At 34.0% G+C, this 16,907-nt stretch overlaps 2 protein-coding genes across 4 annotated transcripts; one reads left to right on the top strand and one right to left on the bottom strand.

The window, feature by feature from the left end:
* Positions 1 to 73: 73 nt before the first annotated feature.
* Positions 74 to 16,679, bottom strand: LOC137581320 (transmembrane protein 65). 3 transcript variants are annotated; one of them, XM_068295540.1, is made up of 7 exons: positions 15,853 to 16,674; positions 2,358 to 2,483; positions 2,132 to 2,173; positions 1,999 to 2,066; positions 1,461 to 1,664; positions 1,268 to 1,389; positions 74 to 100 (listed from the first exon to the last, which is right to left on the bottom strand). In XM_068295540.1, the coding sequence occupies exons 1-6, from the start codon at positions 16,205 to 16,207 to the stop codon at positions 1,282 to 1,284; spliced, it is 903 nt and encodes a 300-aa protein (XP_068151641.1). In that variant the 5' UTR covers positions 16,208 to 16,674; the 3' UTR covers positions 74 to 100; positions 1,268 to 1,281. The 3 variants fall into 3 exon arrangements, with proteins under 3 accessions (XP_068151641.1, XP_068151640.1, XP_068151642.1); XM_068295539.1 differs by lacking the exon at positions 74 to 100 and having other exon boundaries at positions 485 to 1,389; XM_068295541.1 differs by lacking the exons at positions 74 to 100; positions 2,358 to 2,483 and having other exon boundaries at positions 485 to 1,389; positions 15,853 to 16,679.
* On the top strand, positions 14,562 to 15,382 carry Obp28a (Odorant-binding protein 28a). The gene is made up of 2 exons (XM_068294284.1): positions 14,562 to 14,654; positions 14,732 to 15,382. The coding sequence occupies exon 2, from the start codon at positions 14,836 to 14,838 to the stop codon at positions 15,262 to 15,264; it is 429 nt and encodes a 142-aa protein (XP_068150385.1). The 5' UTR covers positions 14,562 to 14,654; positions 14,732 to 14,835; the 3' UTR covers positions 15,265 to 15,382.
* Positions 16,680 to 16,907: the final 228 nt, after the last annotated feature.

The raw sequence follows: 16,907 nt of genomic DNA, 5'->3' as shown, positions 1-16,907 counted from the left end.
AGTAACTTTTGATATGATTTGTTTTGTATACTTTTGTCTTCGGGTACCCACAAGTCTCTCAGCCTACATGCTAATTCTGCTCCCGGTTTTTAACAATGTGCTGAAGAAGACATTCCAAAAAATGGATAAATTTAAAGGGTTTTTAATACTTTAATTTAGCAAGAGCTTTTGGCTGATAAAAAAGGCAAACTATTAGGCTAAAGGTAAGGTGGAAATGGTTCTGGTCCGTAGAATGTTTGAATTCATCGATAATGTAGTTGAAATCAAACAAAAGCTGAACCTGTTGAACATTGTCTCAAGTGATTTCTCCGTCACTTTCTTTACACTACATTTCTAAAGCCACAGAGCTTAAAATTAGTACAATACTTACTTGTTAAGAAGCCGACTGCTAAAAATTAAAATTACTCTCTTATAGTTTAAGACATAAAGATATTTAACATGAAGATCAAGCAGCTAAATTGAAAAATTTAATTGATAAACAACGTTTTGCTGAAGCTACATATACTTTGATTTATTCATTTGATAAGCTCTCTACGACTTTTGGACATTTTCTAACAATATTTTTATATATGTATGTTTTTCTAATGTATGGTAAAATCATTTTGAGATTAGAATGGGAAAAACCTGGAGAACGAGCGAGCTTTAAGGGATGGCACAGGTTAAGTTTATAGGCACTTTTCAGTGGAGGAAAAAGAGCACAGATATTTAAATACTTTATATTGGTGTTATATATATATATATGTATGTATATCAATTGGATTAGTTGCTCTACATAATAACAATTCATGATTTTCCCTTGATTTGATTTTGAGTTACAATTTTTTTTTTTGTTTTTTTTTTTTTGTTGGACCATTGTCATTATATTTTATGGGTGTATTATGAGTTTTTGTATCTATATGGTTATCTAATATTCTACTAACATGTTTAATATCAGGCTAATATTTGATATATTTTTATTTTTTTAGTGTGCAGTCCAGTCAGTGCGAATTTAAGGAATATTGCAAAGCCTAATTTAATTATACAGTTTAGTTAGTTAGATTTAAGATAGGCTAGTAGGTACTTTGAGTGTCACAATTAGTTCGATACAATTTGAAATTACAACTAATGCGTTTAGTTTAGTTTCGTTTTGTTGTTGTTATTGTTGAAAGCCATTACATACATTTTCTAATGTTTAAAGTAAAATCGCCAGTGTTTTTGTTTTTAATAAACATACATTGTAAAATATAAAATATTAAGACATAACATATAAATTAACAAAAAAAGTTACATTTAAGAACAGACTCATTTCGCTTTGCTGTCATCCGGACAATTCTTTCCATCTGAGTAGTCCATAAACCACAAGGGACACATGCCCAAAAGGCAACCCACGGTAATGCCAACAATTCGACCCTGTAAATTGAATTTCAAATTCAATAGTTATTAAAGCTAATCCATGGTAATCAATAGCTTAATTTGCTTACATAACTGGATGACCGTTTGCTCGACTTGAGCTCAAATTGCGCTGGAGTTAGTTTGGGCTGCTTCAAGCCCAACAAGTGACAGGCATTCTCAACGTAGGTGGCCATGGTTATGCCAAGGATATCGCTAATGGTATTGCCCAGGCCAGCAGCCGCCATTGTGGACAACGTAACAAAATGACCCAAATAAAATTCAATGTATTCACCCTGTCAATTTCGGTAAAGAAATATTAAAAAATTTACATCATTAGGTATATACTTAGAAGGTAAAGGATATTTGTTTTAAAATTTAAAGTCAATGAATATTTGAAATTTCTAAGTATCTAATTTTAGTTTTTAAACCAGTGCCGGATTAGGCCATTAAGACATCACTTAACACAAAGTTACAGATTAGTAAAGCTAAGTTTAAGTTTTCGTTAATTTTTCACCTGAATTTGCATACTCATTCACTTATTTTGTTCCTAATAGATAGATCGTTATTCAATCTTTTAATCTTTTGAATCTTAAAGTTTGTTGATTGGTTTTGGTTTCTTATACTCACCGCCATGATCATAATAAAATTATCAAGAAAACCAAATGCTATAAATGGCACTGCATTGACGAAGAAAACTGCAATGGAAATGAGAATTTCGCATCAATAAATAAACTTAAAAAACTATGATTAATATACTCACTGCTATATAATTGACCAGCAGTCGGTGGTGTGGCCGATTCAACTGCATTGAAAGGAGAAAATTGCAAAAAGAGAATTCACATTAATGAACAAATTGAATAAAAAAGTGAAATCAACATATATATATATACATATATATTTTTTTTTGTTCAGTTTTCTTTTCAGATTGTTAGTGGGTTATTTCAAAAGCCGATTACAGATTATTCTTTGACTCTGATTGCCTTTACCCATTTTCTTTTTCAGCCATTCATCGGGTACAGCACAGAAAGTACCCGAGGGATCCACTTGACCCAATGTGGGTTTGGTCGATAGTCGTCCAAAACGTGTACGCCAACTGCCAACAGCCAGTTGGCCTGTATATATACATATATATATATATACATATATATAGATGTGTAGATATAATGGATCGATTGAAAGGGTAAGTGTAGAGTGTAGATAGGTGTGTGTATTCCATTGTGTATAGTTGTTTTGTGTTGGATTGCATATCACAAAATTGTGTTCAATATGAAAAAGATTTTAAAGAAAGAAAACAAAAAGATTTTGATTAAGATAAAGTTGTATATAAATAAAAACTAGAGGTACATGATAAACCAAAGTATAATGGTAAATTATAACTAACTAAAACTATGACTGTAAAGTGAATATTCAAACCTGAAGTGAAGTTCATGATAAGAAGTAAATCTCAAGTCTGATCTCAAAGGGCTCTAATCTTTGATGCTTTTTCTATTCTTTAAACTTATATGAATACCTCTTTTACCTCTATAAAATATTGATGTATAAATTTAATTATAAAAAAACTACTGAAAAATATGTTTAAAATAAAGTAAAATCATGAAATTAGAATTTGTCTCTAAATAGACCAAATTTAACACAGAAAAGCTTGGATTTTAAGGATTTGGAAATAAATATAAAGGATAAAACTGTTTGATCAACAAAGAAGATAGGGCTTACCTTAATTAAGTATAAAATTCTTTATAAAAACTATGTCAATAAGCAAGAGTTTAATCGGGTAATATCTGTCTCTCTATCTCTCTCTCTGCCTTTAGTTTTATTCCACATAATATTAAATGCAGATTGCAGCCATTCAGATTGGATGACAACCACGTATTTTTCCATTAAAACTGTCAGTATCCTCTTTTCCCCTGGCAGAATCACTGACAACGTTGATGGCTTGACAATTAAGAGAACATTGAAAACACGTTTCAAGCTCTGACACAAAAAGGAAACAGATAGACATCCTCGGGGTCATAATATTTAATTGTGACTATTTAAATTTCACCCTTGGGAGTGAGAACATGAAAATGCGAAAAGATTACGCCTTTTCCTTTTGCATTTGTAACTACTTCTAGAAACGTAAAATTTAATGTGCCTTAAAATGTGCTTTCTTTTTGGGGAATGACAAAAGTTTTTTATATCTTAAATAATAAATTTAGCACTAATTAAGTTTTATTTTTCGCATGTCAACAAGCGCTAATTACACCGAGTAAAGTGCTGGCAAAACGGCAAACAGAGAACGCATTATGAAAGCCTTTTCAACCTTTCAGCCTTTAGAATTGCAACCTGCATTGAAAATGGCAATGAAAATAAATTCTCGTAAAATGTGAACAAAATGCATCTGCATACACGGGCAGGAGTATATGTAGGTATATACTAGGTTGCCGTATGCAGGTGTAAAATTTAATTAAGACCCAGTCACACACACATACACAGTAACGTGAGGACGCTTCCATCAAACAGTATTCCTTTTGACGCCATCGTTTTTCCACTGCATACTTTCACGCGCCTAATGCAGTCGTGCATACATATATCGGGACTCATGTATGTATGTAGGTGTAATATGTGTTTTACAGGACATTTTCACACCAGTTTCAACCGTTTTTAGTTTACCCAACACTCTGTTTCTCTGTTTATTATTACGTTGCATAAGCTGGGGGGTCTGAAAAACTAGTTAAACGCGTGCCTCAATGTCGGGTCACGTGCGTTTCAGTTTGTTGTAAGCAAACAATGAGCAATAATCATACTTAGTTCCTGGACTCGACTACCTTAATGCCCTACGGCTAAAAGGCTTATTAAAAGTTTTGTGTATAGAAAAACAAGGGATTGTAACTTCACCCAACTTAACCGAAGCAAATTTCTTAAGCGAATTATAATTTTGTAGATTAAAGACCTTAAGCAAATACTTTTGTAAGATTTAAGTTTCGGACTCGCTTTAAGAGAAGGTCAGAATGACTTCTGAGAACAAGCTAAACATAGTCATAACCTTATGAGCCGGCCTCACTACAGACCCAACCAGGACTAAGTGGAACGTGCGTTGCGAGGTCATCGGCTTAAACGTAAGTTATGACCAGGTAAAGAAGTCCTTCTAGACGGTTTTAATGATGTAAGATGAACAGAGTTTTGTCTCCTTACCCAGGGAATGGTCTATCTAGTAAGTAAGAGCAGACCTTAGCCCCCTAAAGTATGCTATCTGTGGTTAATAAAAACGTCGGTAAAACTTGTTATCTAGAAAATTATCCTTATTGAATGGTTTAGCTACCAACTCACTGACATTTCTATCAATAAGTAAACGGAATTTCAACAAATTAATCTGTAATTTCCGCTGGTAATCAATTTGATAAATGAAGTCCATCCCCCTCATCTAATGGGGAATAATTCAACTCTCCACAGATTATCATTAAATCATTGTAATTATCATTAAAATCAGCTAGCAATTAATAAACTGTCACTTCGCCGCAGCGTTGCGGTGTTGGAACAAACCAGAACACAAGTAAGGGTCATAAAAAGAATAATGTGCTGCCTATTTGTAGGCGCCACAAGAGGGCACTTTGCCACAGAATCGCACACATGTTAGATAAACATGCCAGTCATGTATGTGTAGGAGTACTTTGTGTCCTCTGACACACTTGATGTTTAATGCATGATTGCCACTGAGCCATTTTCAGGGTAATTATGGCATTTAGCCTGGACGGACAAGTGTTTAACATAAAAAAAAAAAAAAAAAACAACCAACAACAAATCCTCGCTTGAATCACCGCGACGTACAACCAACATTTTGAACCCGAGTAAGCGAATGAAACATGTCATAAAAACCAAGGCGCACATATGTTTTCCTGCTATCGCTTTCCATCCAGGGCTAAATCAACTGACCTTGCTCAAATTCAACACAATACCTACACAGGCACATACATATACCCACCCACCCTCATTCACACACATACAGCCTACCCACACGATTGTATACATGCCCACAACCATTTGGATTTTGATTTTCTGTGCAAACTTCAAGACGGCTGAAAGTAGGCAACACTTCAAATGAAATCTTAGAACCGCACTTGATGTTTTGACTTCGTTTTACGTGCCTTCTACTCTACTCAATACACAAAATGTCAGGCATTGGGCTTTAGCCAAATGTGTGTTAAATAGGTTAAGAATTATTTATTACAGAACATTTTTTTTAAAAGAGAAATACGAAAATGCAAAAAGAAGTAACTATAAATTCCAATAATGTAGATAAATGTGAAACAAAAACTTTTTGAATTTGAAAAAAACATTTACTATTTGCTTAAGCCTTACTTTTATTATTATGTTTATTCCGAGAGAGTTTTCAAATGAAAAGTTAATAAGATGTCATTATTTCTTAAACATTTTTTTCTTTTATTGCTGAGAAGTTAAGATAATGCAAAACTTTGAAATTTATATATAAGTAGATAAAAACGAAGTTAAGTGTAATAATTTATTTAAATTCTTGTTAAATCTAAGAGCATTTAAATGTCGTTATCCTTGATCAGAAATATATGTATAAATACATGTTCTTTTTTATTTTTCTATACACTTTATGGGGCCACAAAAGATAAACGGGGTGCTATGTTGTTGGAGCAATTTTCTTCGCATACAGAGCAGAGAAAGTAAAGTTGAAGCAACAGGAAATTGCTTCATATACACATACATATATATATATGTGTACATACTTTTATATGTATACCTATACATATGTGTGTATATGTATAAATGTGAGTGCGGTATCTGTTGCTGCCTGAAACGATTTCAAGCACTTCAGACCAGAAGTAACTGGCTTTAAAGGAAAGTCAGAAGAATGTATCTATATATAAGGATATTGGCATATCCACACGTGTGTCTGTGTGTGTGTGTTTGTGTATATATAGCGTGTATTTGGAGTTTAAATTGGAGGGAGATGGAGCAGATTCTTCTTTGGCAATTTGCATAACATTTACTTGCGCTTATTGGCTGACTGACTTTTCTGCTTAGCATTTAAATTGGCCAACACTATCACACAAACACACACACACAGACACATTTAGTTTTGCTTTTCAGCAAAGTTTTCAAACGAAATAAGTTTTTTCTGTACAGCTTTATGTGCCAACCACTAAATAACCTGCCAAGACAGTTTAAGGTCGAGAAATGGAGCAAAGTTTGGAATTTGATCCTAGTCTATGATTTAAAGTTTCGAAGGAATTTTATTCGAATTTCTGTTCTTGACAGGGTTTTCTTTTTATTTTTCTATCTTGACATACCATGTCTTTTTCCACTTGATGCTTCTGATGGCTTAAAGCATTGAGAATTTCTTTAACATTCCTATGTAATTTTATCTCGTTTATGTAGCCGGAATTCCGTGCGAGCTGATAAAAAGGACCTTCAGCTAAGGGAAAAAGCGCATGCGACAGGATGGTCTCGTTTGTCAAAAGCCCTGCTAAGTATGCTACATATATATACATACATACATCTTATGTCTCGAGATGTCTTTGGGTAATTTGATTCAATATGACGAAAACATCAGAAAACATTCGCATCACTTTACTTTTGAAGCACGTGGCAAGCCAAGGCGGTGGCTATAAAAAGAAACTTCACAGGTGAATGGAATAAAGTAATTTGGAAGCAACAGCTGTGTATAACAGCAAAGGAGACTGGGTCGATGGTAGTAGAGACCCACTCTCGCTTTTCTCAGAGTCTCTCTCTCATCATCAGTCTTTGTGTACCTTTTTCAAAAGTCATAAAACAAGCGAAAGGAGCGAGGGAGAGAGCGAAGGACACGCACATGTACTAAAACAAACGGCAGCGACGACGATAAATTGAAAACTGTGTGTGGCGGCATTAAGCTCTCCCCGGATGATATCCAGGGATGTGAAGCTGGATCTCTGTACCAGGTGCATTTGTACAATTGTTTGTGTGTATTTGTGTGTGTGTGTGTCTCTGGGTGGGTTTAGAGGAAGCTTTTGAGTTTTCTTTTTTTTTTTTTTTTATGCCCTCTGATTGTTATACATTGTGGTCTTGGGATTAGTCCATTTCATATGTATCTAAGTACACTAGTGGCCAAAAATATTTGTTCTATTTTCTCTCTTTTGACAAAAAGTTATTGGGTTCAAAAAGTTCTAAGCATTTTGACTGATCCTGGAAAGCTATATGACAACGGGGTACAAAAATAAGAAATATTGTTAGAAATCAAAAACATTATTAATATTAACTATTTCTACCTCTAATAAAGTTCAAAAGCTGCCTCAAGTACATATATTTATGTCCACTAGTGTATGTTTTGTTGTATACAAAAAACCTATATTTCTTTTTGATCTAAACCAACATTTTTATGGTCCACACAAAAAAATGAAATGTTTTTTAAGCCATATTGAAATAAGAAGAAAATTAAAACGTTTTAACCATAAACTGGGTGAATATTATGACGGTAATCGTTATGAATAAGCGATATAAGCCTTTCAATAAGCATATAGCCGAAGCGCAGTAGAAATTTCATGACTTTATTGAGAGAAGTCCATCTAAATGGAAAACTTTAATGTCATTCAGACAAATAAGGATATCAAATGAAGAAATTTTTACTTAAATTGACAGCAAACAGACAGATACTAAGCCAAAAACAAAGGACAATGAATAATAAAATATAAATAAATACATTTGTATTAGATTAAGCCTATAGATTAAAACAATTGAAACTAAATAAAGCTTAAACTGTTGGAAAATAAATACTTTAAAATCTAGAAATGAAAAAAAAAAAACACTTTGTGTTTAATTGTTTTCAAAAAAGTATCACAATTTTGTATAATTGAATTTTCTCTGCTTCGATAAATTTTGTTTCAATTAAAGAATTTTGTATACACACATTTTTCTTCTTGCTTTTTGCTGTTCATGTTCATTTTGTGCAATTGAATTTTTTTTCTATGGCATGCATATTGATTTTCTCCATTTTAAATACAACCATTTTCCCCTTTTCCTTCCCGTTTTCATTTGCAGCTCCACACACACAAGCACACAAGCACACACACACACACACACACACACACACACAACTCTGAAGAAGAGAGTTCAATTCATTTTTCATTTAACTCTCATGCCCCTGGGTTGATTATTTGCAAAATTTGTGTGTGCCTTCAGAATGATGGAAATCTTATCAGCCATTTGTTATGAGTAAATTCTGATAAATGGAAGAAAATTTCCATAGTCATTCATTTTCCATTTTCACTGGCAAATTTGAATTTAAAGAGTCAGGCCCTAAGGGGGCCTTGGCTCCTTTGCCCCTCTGTAAATGAGGTCGAAATACAATATGTAAGGCAGCAGCTGGTGCTGCCTCATGACTTCTGTTCGTGCGGCACAATGAGCATCATTTAATGCTTAGATGAGAGCAAGCTTACTTCTTTGGGGTAGGGTTTGAGGTGGGTTGTGGTTCGAGGGTGGTTGTTGGCCCGGAACCAACCCCAATGGCAAATAAAGTGTCTGACTTTTTTTTGGGGGGTTGCTGCTTTCATTTGAAGTGCCTACCGAACCGCTAATTTGATTAAGTTAGGTTAGTACAAGTGATTTGAGCTTTTTTTGCCTCCTTTTGCTGGTGAAAGCTTTCTTTTTGACGGTAATGGAATTTTAAATGGACATAAAAAGTAATTGTGGCAGCAGTCAGAAAATCAACAGTTTGCAGTATCGTAAAAAAGAAGGGAAAGTGTCTAGTTGGTGTTAAAAGCATAAGTAAGCACGTTCATATGACTGCACTTATTCTGACTGCAGTGATGGATCTAAGAATGTGAAATTCTTCAAAATTGCTCCTTAAAGTATGCAACAGTTTTACTTTAGTTTGATATTCGTTCTCCTACAGCAGAGTTTATTTTGTTTTACATTTAAAGAAAAAGTTGTGCAGTTATAAATTTCAAATAGGACAGCATTATGTGCTCCTTGCGCTCCTTTTTGACCACAAAGCAATGCAAATTGCAAACTTTCTCATGGCTTTAGTGGGCACAAAACATTTTCCTTTAAAGTAATTCTAAAATGCACAAAAAGAATACTTTTTTCATCTCTGAATTTTAAATTTGTTTATTGTTTTATACATATAATCTCTAAAAGTTTTGTAAACAGTTTCACAGTTTTTAAGCACTTTGCACTTTTCGAGTACTCTAGATTTTTGTTTTTTTTTTTTAATAAAGTGCGAATTTATTTAAACTTTGAGTAGGAATTAAAACTTTGTTTTGGAATATTTTTCAACTTGTTTTTGTACTTCGTGACTCGAAATGACTTAAAATACGAGGGAAGTAGCATTTAAGCGACACTAAGCTACATACATATATGTATATTATATTTAATAATTGATTTATTAAAGAATGCGAAAAAAGACGCGAAAAAGTTTGGCAAACTATTCTTATTCTTATATGATCTAGCTAATACTATTTACCAAACTAAAGGTAAGGGTATAATAATTTGCCGTCAAATCTGGTGGATTGAAGCCCTTCACTTTTACATCAATGTTCATACGGACAGACGAGCCTGATCAAAAATATATATAGTTTATATATATACGGCTCGAGATAGACTTCCTTTTTGCCTGTTTTATACATTTTGACGACATTAATATACCTCTTCATGTATAGGAACCCACAACCATTAAGTTTTTATATGTACCTTATTCTGAAAATAAATCTTTGACATTATCAATTTATCTTAGTCTTAACTGAAACTGAGTATTGCTTAAATAAGTAAAGCAACTTTAAGAATTTATTGAGAATGACATGGAAAAAAGTGTTTTCTTTGAAAGTAACTTTGCAGATTCCTTCTACTAGGTATCTGAACTATATTAAATAAGAAAACTTAAGCCCTACACCAATAATGTCTACACTTGAAATGGACGTTAGTTAAATGTTTGCACAGCATTTTTATTAGTTTAAGTTAGCTAAATCAAAGTGAATGTGAGTTCTTATCAGTACGTGAGGAAATTCATGAAGGTTTTGCTGATAAACGCAAAAACAATTTGAAACATTTGCGGAAAATAAGTTGAAATTTCGCCAAAGCAGTTTGCCACATCTAGCGGAGAAGAAAAAGCGAAAATTCCTGTGTGAAAAACTAATCAGTAAAGTTTTTCTCGCAAATAAAGCAAAAATATAACGATGAAAACGAAAGCTTTAACTGCGACGCGACGTCAATGCCAACTGAGCAGAAGCAGAAGCAGCCAACAGAGCAGCGAAGCACAGCGGAGCAGTGCGTAAAGCAGTTTCTGCGAGTTTTAACCAGCTGCGGGGCAAAGTTGTTTTAAATACTCTGTAATAACATATTAAAATGGGTATATTTATTGTCAACATATGTACAATTGTTGCTGTACATAGAAGATATTTCTTTCTAAGTGTCAGGGATTTTATCTATGTAGTTATTTTTCTAATCTATACGAATCAGTCAACGAAACTGTATATTGTATATATATTATCATGGTGTATATTTCTTATCGGGTGGTCTGAAAGTTAAAAGAAACATAATAGTATACATTTTCAATCATTTTCTTTATAATGAATACAGGCAATACAGGGTATCGGTATGTCGAAGCCAATTAAAATACTTCATCACCTTATATTTGACAGTGTGTTGGAATTTTAATGAGACACCCAAGAAAAAACAAATACAAAAAACTTCGCGTGGAACTTTGGTTTGAATTTGAATTGGAAAACGTAGAACCAACAAAAAAACTCTTTCATAAATAAATGCACATATTTAAATAGTATTTTGTTTAAAATGTCAATGCGTGTGATGAGAATCCCCTTCAGTCATACATATAATCCATTTATTTGTTTGTAATTCGTATCCAACTACTGCCCTTAAGCATTTTGCCAAATTAAACAGTACTAAGCGCAATGCTAATAAAGTATTTTGGAATTAAGTTAACATTGTAACTTAAATCATGTTTACATAGACAAAACACAGACATTTACATATGTAAGTAAGCAAGTGAATCAATAGTAAGCCTAGATCTCTAGTTGGTTGACTCAGTTGAAATGGTGTTGGCAGACAATAGGAAATGTAAAAGCCAACTTGAAATAACAAGGCCATTTGTTAAATAGGTTTTTAAGTGCTTTTATTTAAAGCAGAACTAAAGGCTACATATGTACATATGTTAATTCTTTCGTTGGATAATTTAACATTAATTTCTAATCTCTGGACCATGGCCTTTTGATAATGGCTTATACTTTTAGCCTACTCTATTAAAACTACTCCTACTCCATGGAAAATTAAAGTTGTGGTTATTGAGTATTGATTTTCTTACTTTTTGACCTTTGACAATAAATGTAAAGGATAAAAAAGTTTACTTTTAGAAGCCTTTTACGAAGACATTTTGTTTTTTTTATACTTCTAGTCCAACTTCAATGAGAATGGAATTGCCAATTAATTTATTTAAGTTAAATTTGTTTTAAACAATTATATTTGAACTTCCTTTTATGGAATTTCTGATCGCAAACGAATCTATTTCGAATCCTTATTAAGTAGTCATAAAGGAACTCCTTCTTTAATCATTAATTACTCTTTTGTCGGGAGAAAATGATATCCTTATCATAATGAGTTGCTTATAACCCCTTCATTTAATCAGTTTTGACTGTTTTTTATTTAATCTTTTGAATTATAAATGATTAGCTTTACCATGTTAAAGTTAATTTAGATTTAAAACGATACTTTATATTAATTAAAAGAAAATTCTCAAAATTCTGAGTGGGACTAAGTTTAATAGTGTTATTTCAATTTGTTTCTCAAATCGTTTCGAATAGATGATCCATTATATTTTGGAATTTTTATGCAGTACAAAGTCTTTTGACTTTGTTTTATTCAAAAAATAATGATATCTTTGGAAGTTTCGCCTTAATTTTAAATTAAATTTACATATTTAATAGGAATTTGGAGAAATAACAACTAACTCTAAATTTTATCATTTAAAAAACTTTCTTTTAATGGAAATTAAACTACCCTGAGAATATTTCACTGCATTCATCGACAATTATTGTTAACAGCAATGGAATTTTTGTTCTACCCGTCGAAGATTTATTTCAAATTCACCATATCGGTTCTTTTTAAACATAGTTTTGTATATCTGGTTTCGGCTTTGCATATCCTTATTTATTTTATAAATAAACTTTTGCAATTATTCCACAATTTAACGTTACAGAGGTAAATATGCAAATCTGAAACTGTTTATTGAAATAAAGAGCAACACGTAGGAGATTTTGTTTTCCTTATTTCTCTATTTTTGTTTATGGACCGATTTTAACAGTATAAATCAAACAATTTGTTATCCTTTTAAATAAATAATGCGGCAAACCGAATTGATTTACCAAACAGGAGGCATTTGCGAGGCATGAGAATAAAAGAGAATGAACACTGACTAAAGCCATGACGACAGGAAGAGGAGTCTAACAGGAAATGGCAAAATCTGTGGCAATTTTTTGTTGTGCTGAGGACTTTGGTCACGTACGCAGCCAACCGAGATGACGTTGCCACGCCCCACTCTCCCTCTCGGCCGTGAAACTGGCCAAACAGAAATTGGGCACACAGGAGGGTGTAAAGTCATGCTGAGATGGCATTCAACTACAACCAAATTTTGTGGGTGGTTTTCTATGTACTCTAGCCCAAAAGTGGGGTAATTGAACTCATGTTGACGTTTGACACAGAAAGGAAACTTTAAATATATATTCATTTGTGATCTGTATGAAATGTTAAATTTTTGAATTAGTTCAAAAAAAGGAAAATTTCCAATTTACAAATCCCGATTGTTTATAATGGAAGTCGAATAATCATGATATCAGAAATGCCAAAATAGGGAATCATCCAAATCTCGATAAATTTTATTATGATCCGAATTCCCATTAACTGAATATTTATATTCCATGTTCCTATTATTCTGCTTGAAATTGTTTTTTTATGTTTTGTATTAAGTGTGTCAATTTCTAATAATCCCAAAGTTCGAGTTTTCTATTATCAATTTAATAATTGTAGTTTCTAGTCGTTTAAAAACTAACAATTGTTTTATGTTTATACCCTTGCAAAAAGGGTATATTAATTTTGGTCAGAAGTGTGCAACGCATAGAACGAAGCATCTCCGACCATACAAAGTATATATATTCTTGATCAGCACGACGAGACGAGTTCAACTAGCCATGTCCGTCCGTCCGTCCGTCCGTCCGTCCGTCCGTCCGTCCGTCCGTCCGTCCGTCCGTCTGGATCAACGCAAACTCCTCCTAGACCGTAAGAGCTACAGAGCTGAAATTTTGCACGTAGGCTTGTGTATACTGCAGGCGTTGTATATCTCGGATTCAGGCGGATCGGACCACTATATCATATAGCTCCCATACAAACCCCAAAGTCACGAACAGTGACTTTTCTCAATAACTTCGTTATTTTCTATGCTATTACCGTGAAACTTAATATTAGAGAGTTTACTACGCCTATAAGCGACTATGCCAAATTTGATCAAGATCGGGTGACTATATCATATAGCTCCGATACAAACGGCCAAGTCACAAACAGTGACTTTCTCAATAACTTCGTTATTTTCTGAGCTATTGTCGTGAAACTTAATATTAGAGAGTTTACTACGCCTATAAGCGACTATGCCAAATTTGATCAAGATCGGGTGACTATATCATATAGCTCCCATAGGAACGATTGGTCGAAAACAGTGACTTTTGTAAATAACTTCGTTACTTTTAACGCGATTGCTTTCAAATTAAACATTTGTTAGTTTAGTATATCTGTTAATGACTGTGCCGAATTTGATAAACATCGGGTGGTTATATCATATATCTCCCATAGGAACGATCGGTGGAAAACAGTGACTTTGATCAATATCTTCGTTATTTCCTATGATTGTAGGCCTTTCTTTCTCAAGCTTAAGCCTTTTTAGATAAAACGTTCTTCCACATTGATGGCTAATAGGTAAGGATAGAGTTACCAAAAAAGTTGCAAGGGTATACAAACTTTGACGCGGTCGAAGTTAGCCCCGGCCCTCTGGTTTTTATTTTGCATTAGGTCATCGCACTTTACTTGATATTTATCAGTTAAATCACATTTTTTAAAATAATTAATTAGCATTTTTTTAAGGGCATATAAACTGTGACCGAGACACAGTAGACTTGGCCTTCTATACTGGGCAGGTTTGGTTCGAAGAAGGCGTGGCATTTTGCGTATTCACTGTGAGCTTGTCAACAATACGAAACTTAATAACAGAGAAAAAACATAAAACTGACAAATTCATTAAACGACAGGTAAAAGTAAAACGAAACGAAATATTAAATAACATTAATTTTAAATTTGCTAAACGATCTAAACTATAATTTCACAGTTCAGAGCATTTGAATTTGGTATATAAGCGGACTGATATTTGACTAGAATTAAATCAAATTCAGTTTCAGTTTCGTTAAGTGAATTTCAAGTCAAGTTAACATCATGAAGTCTGCTCTGGTCATCGCAACTGCAATTCTGGGAGCTGCCATCCTGGTCAGTGCCTTTGATGAAAAGGAAGCCATGGTCAAGTTTATGGAGTATGCTGAGCACTGTGTGGGAGAAGTTGGCGCCAAGGATAGCGATTTGCAGGAGATTGTGAAGAAGCAACCGGCTTCAACTTATGAGGGTAAATGCCTGCGAGCCTGTGTAATGAAAAAAGTCGGTGTCCTAGGTGCAAATGGCAAACTGGACGTTGAGGCTGGTCATGAAAAGGCCAAGCAATACACTGGCAATGATCCCAACAAAATTAAGATCGCCATGGAAATCGGTGAAACTTGTGCGGCCATCAACGTGTCCGATGATCATTGCGAGGCGGCTGAGACTTATGGCCATTGCTTCAAAACTGAGGCCGAAAAACATGGATTGATGTAAATTGATCAGGACCTTTGGATACCGATATCGACTCAGAACTGGCTTATGAATTGTACTTACAAAATATTTCGTCCTAATTGTTAACACAGTGTAAATTAAAGCAAATTGAAAAGTTTAATCGTTGACTAAAATCAGTTTCTATGGCTTCGTTTGGATAATTCTGGATAAATCTGAATAATTCTATAATAATTGTGTATCCGACGGGAGCTTATGATTCGGGTATGTACAATGCCGGTTAGTTGGTTTTTAAGAACTTAAAGAATAGCTGGTGATCTATGTGATTCTGATAAGGCTAGGATCTGAGACTTGATTTCCGAAATTTTAACAGTTTAAGAAGTGAAATTCCTGTTACCCCGGAAAGGAGGACTAGATTTTCTCTAAATCTGGCCCTGATTAAACAGCTACAAATACATACATATACTTTATATATGCTGTCAATTGGAAACATTTTAGAGACAAAAAACTAGTTTTTTCCGATGGGTTATCTTGAAAACACTTTCAAAGTGGTATCATTATTCCTGTATCTCTCGTAACAAGTTGATAAGTTAAAATAGAATTGTCGAATAGTTTGACCCTAATTCCACTTACTTTCGTATTCTTTTTTCTCCTTATCGGCTTCCATTTTGTACATTGCATCACGAAGATTGGCCCGTTCCTCCTCATCCAGATTGCAGAGCAATTCCATAGCACGTTCCGTATTCAAATGTGTACTAAATTTCGAATATGATCGATGTGGGGAAATTGGGGGCAATCGAAGGAACTGCGACTTGTTGAGGTTTCTGTTTACGATGCTATCACCAAAACAGGTGTTATGGGCAGATGAACTGTAGCATGAAGAGAATCTTCGTGGATTCTCTAACGTTATCATCGTTGTTGTTGTTAGTGTTGTTCTTTTCTGGCAGTGACGCATTAAACGCATGATGCTCTGGCATTGTTGCCGCATTTTAATGACGTTATCGGTGAATTTATTTATAAACTATTACACAATATGCACAGAATAATTGCACAGGCAGTTGATGTCACGAAGAACGATTATGATGATCGAATTGTAATCAAAGCTCTATGACGTCACGGATTTCAATCTCTGCACTTCGTTTGGCGTCTTTTCTATCTCATTCACTCTCTGGGAATATAAACAAAAACACTGCCACGCAGAGTTTGAAACTCTCGCACTCACGTTTACGTACAACACGCACTCACACAAACACACACACGCACACACACACAGAGGCAAGCACAAAACAACACATACACGACCCGCTGACCAAGAAATTTGTTGCGTTTGCAACGAAGTTGCCAGTTTCACTAAGGCGATTGCAAAGCTTTTATTTTGACCATCAAAACTTTACTCTTGGCCAAGTTTAGCAGGTTATTCAGCAGATAGACGAGAGAGGTGTGGGTGCCCGACAATTGTTTGTATCAGCTGTAAGAGTTACCACGCCTGGCAAAGCGTACAATGAACTGGTTCTATTTAGAGAAGGCGCCCCGTGTCAGTGTGACCATGCTATGTTTAAATGGGCGCCAAAGTGTAATCTTTCGAAATAAATAAAAATAATTTAAATCTTTATGAATTTGGTAAGAAACTAAGGATAAAAACTAACCTAGGAAATAATTTGTGAGAAAACTGGAAAATAAATAGCTAA

Source organism: Drosophila tropicalis, unplaced genomic scaffold, assembly GCF_018151085.1.
Source record: "Drosophila tropicalis isolate 14030-0801.00 unplaced genomic scaffold, ASM1815108v1 contig_845, whole genome shotgun sequence".
NCBI classification, from domain to species: Eukaryota; Metazoa; Arthropoda; class Insecta; order Diptera; family Drosophilidae; genus Drosophila; species Drosophila tropicalis.
This window is presented reverse-complemented; position numbering and strand designations above follow the sequence as displayed.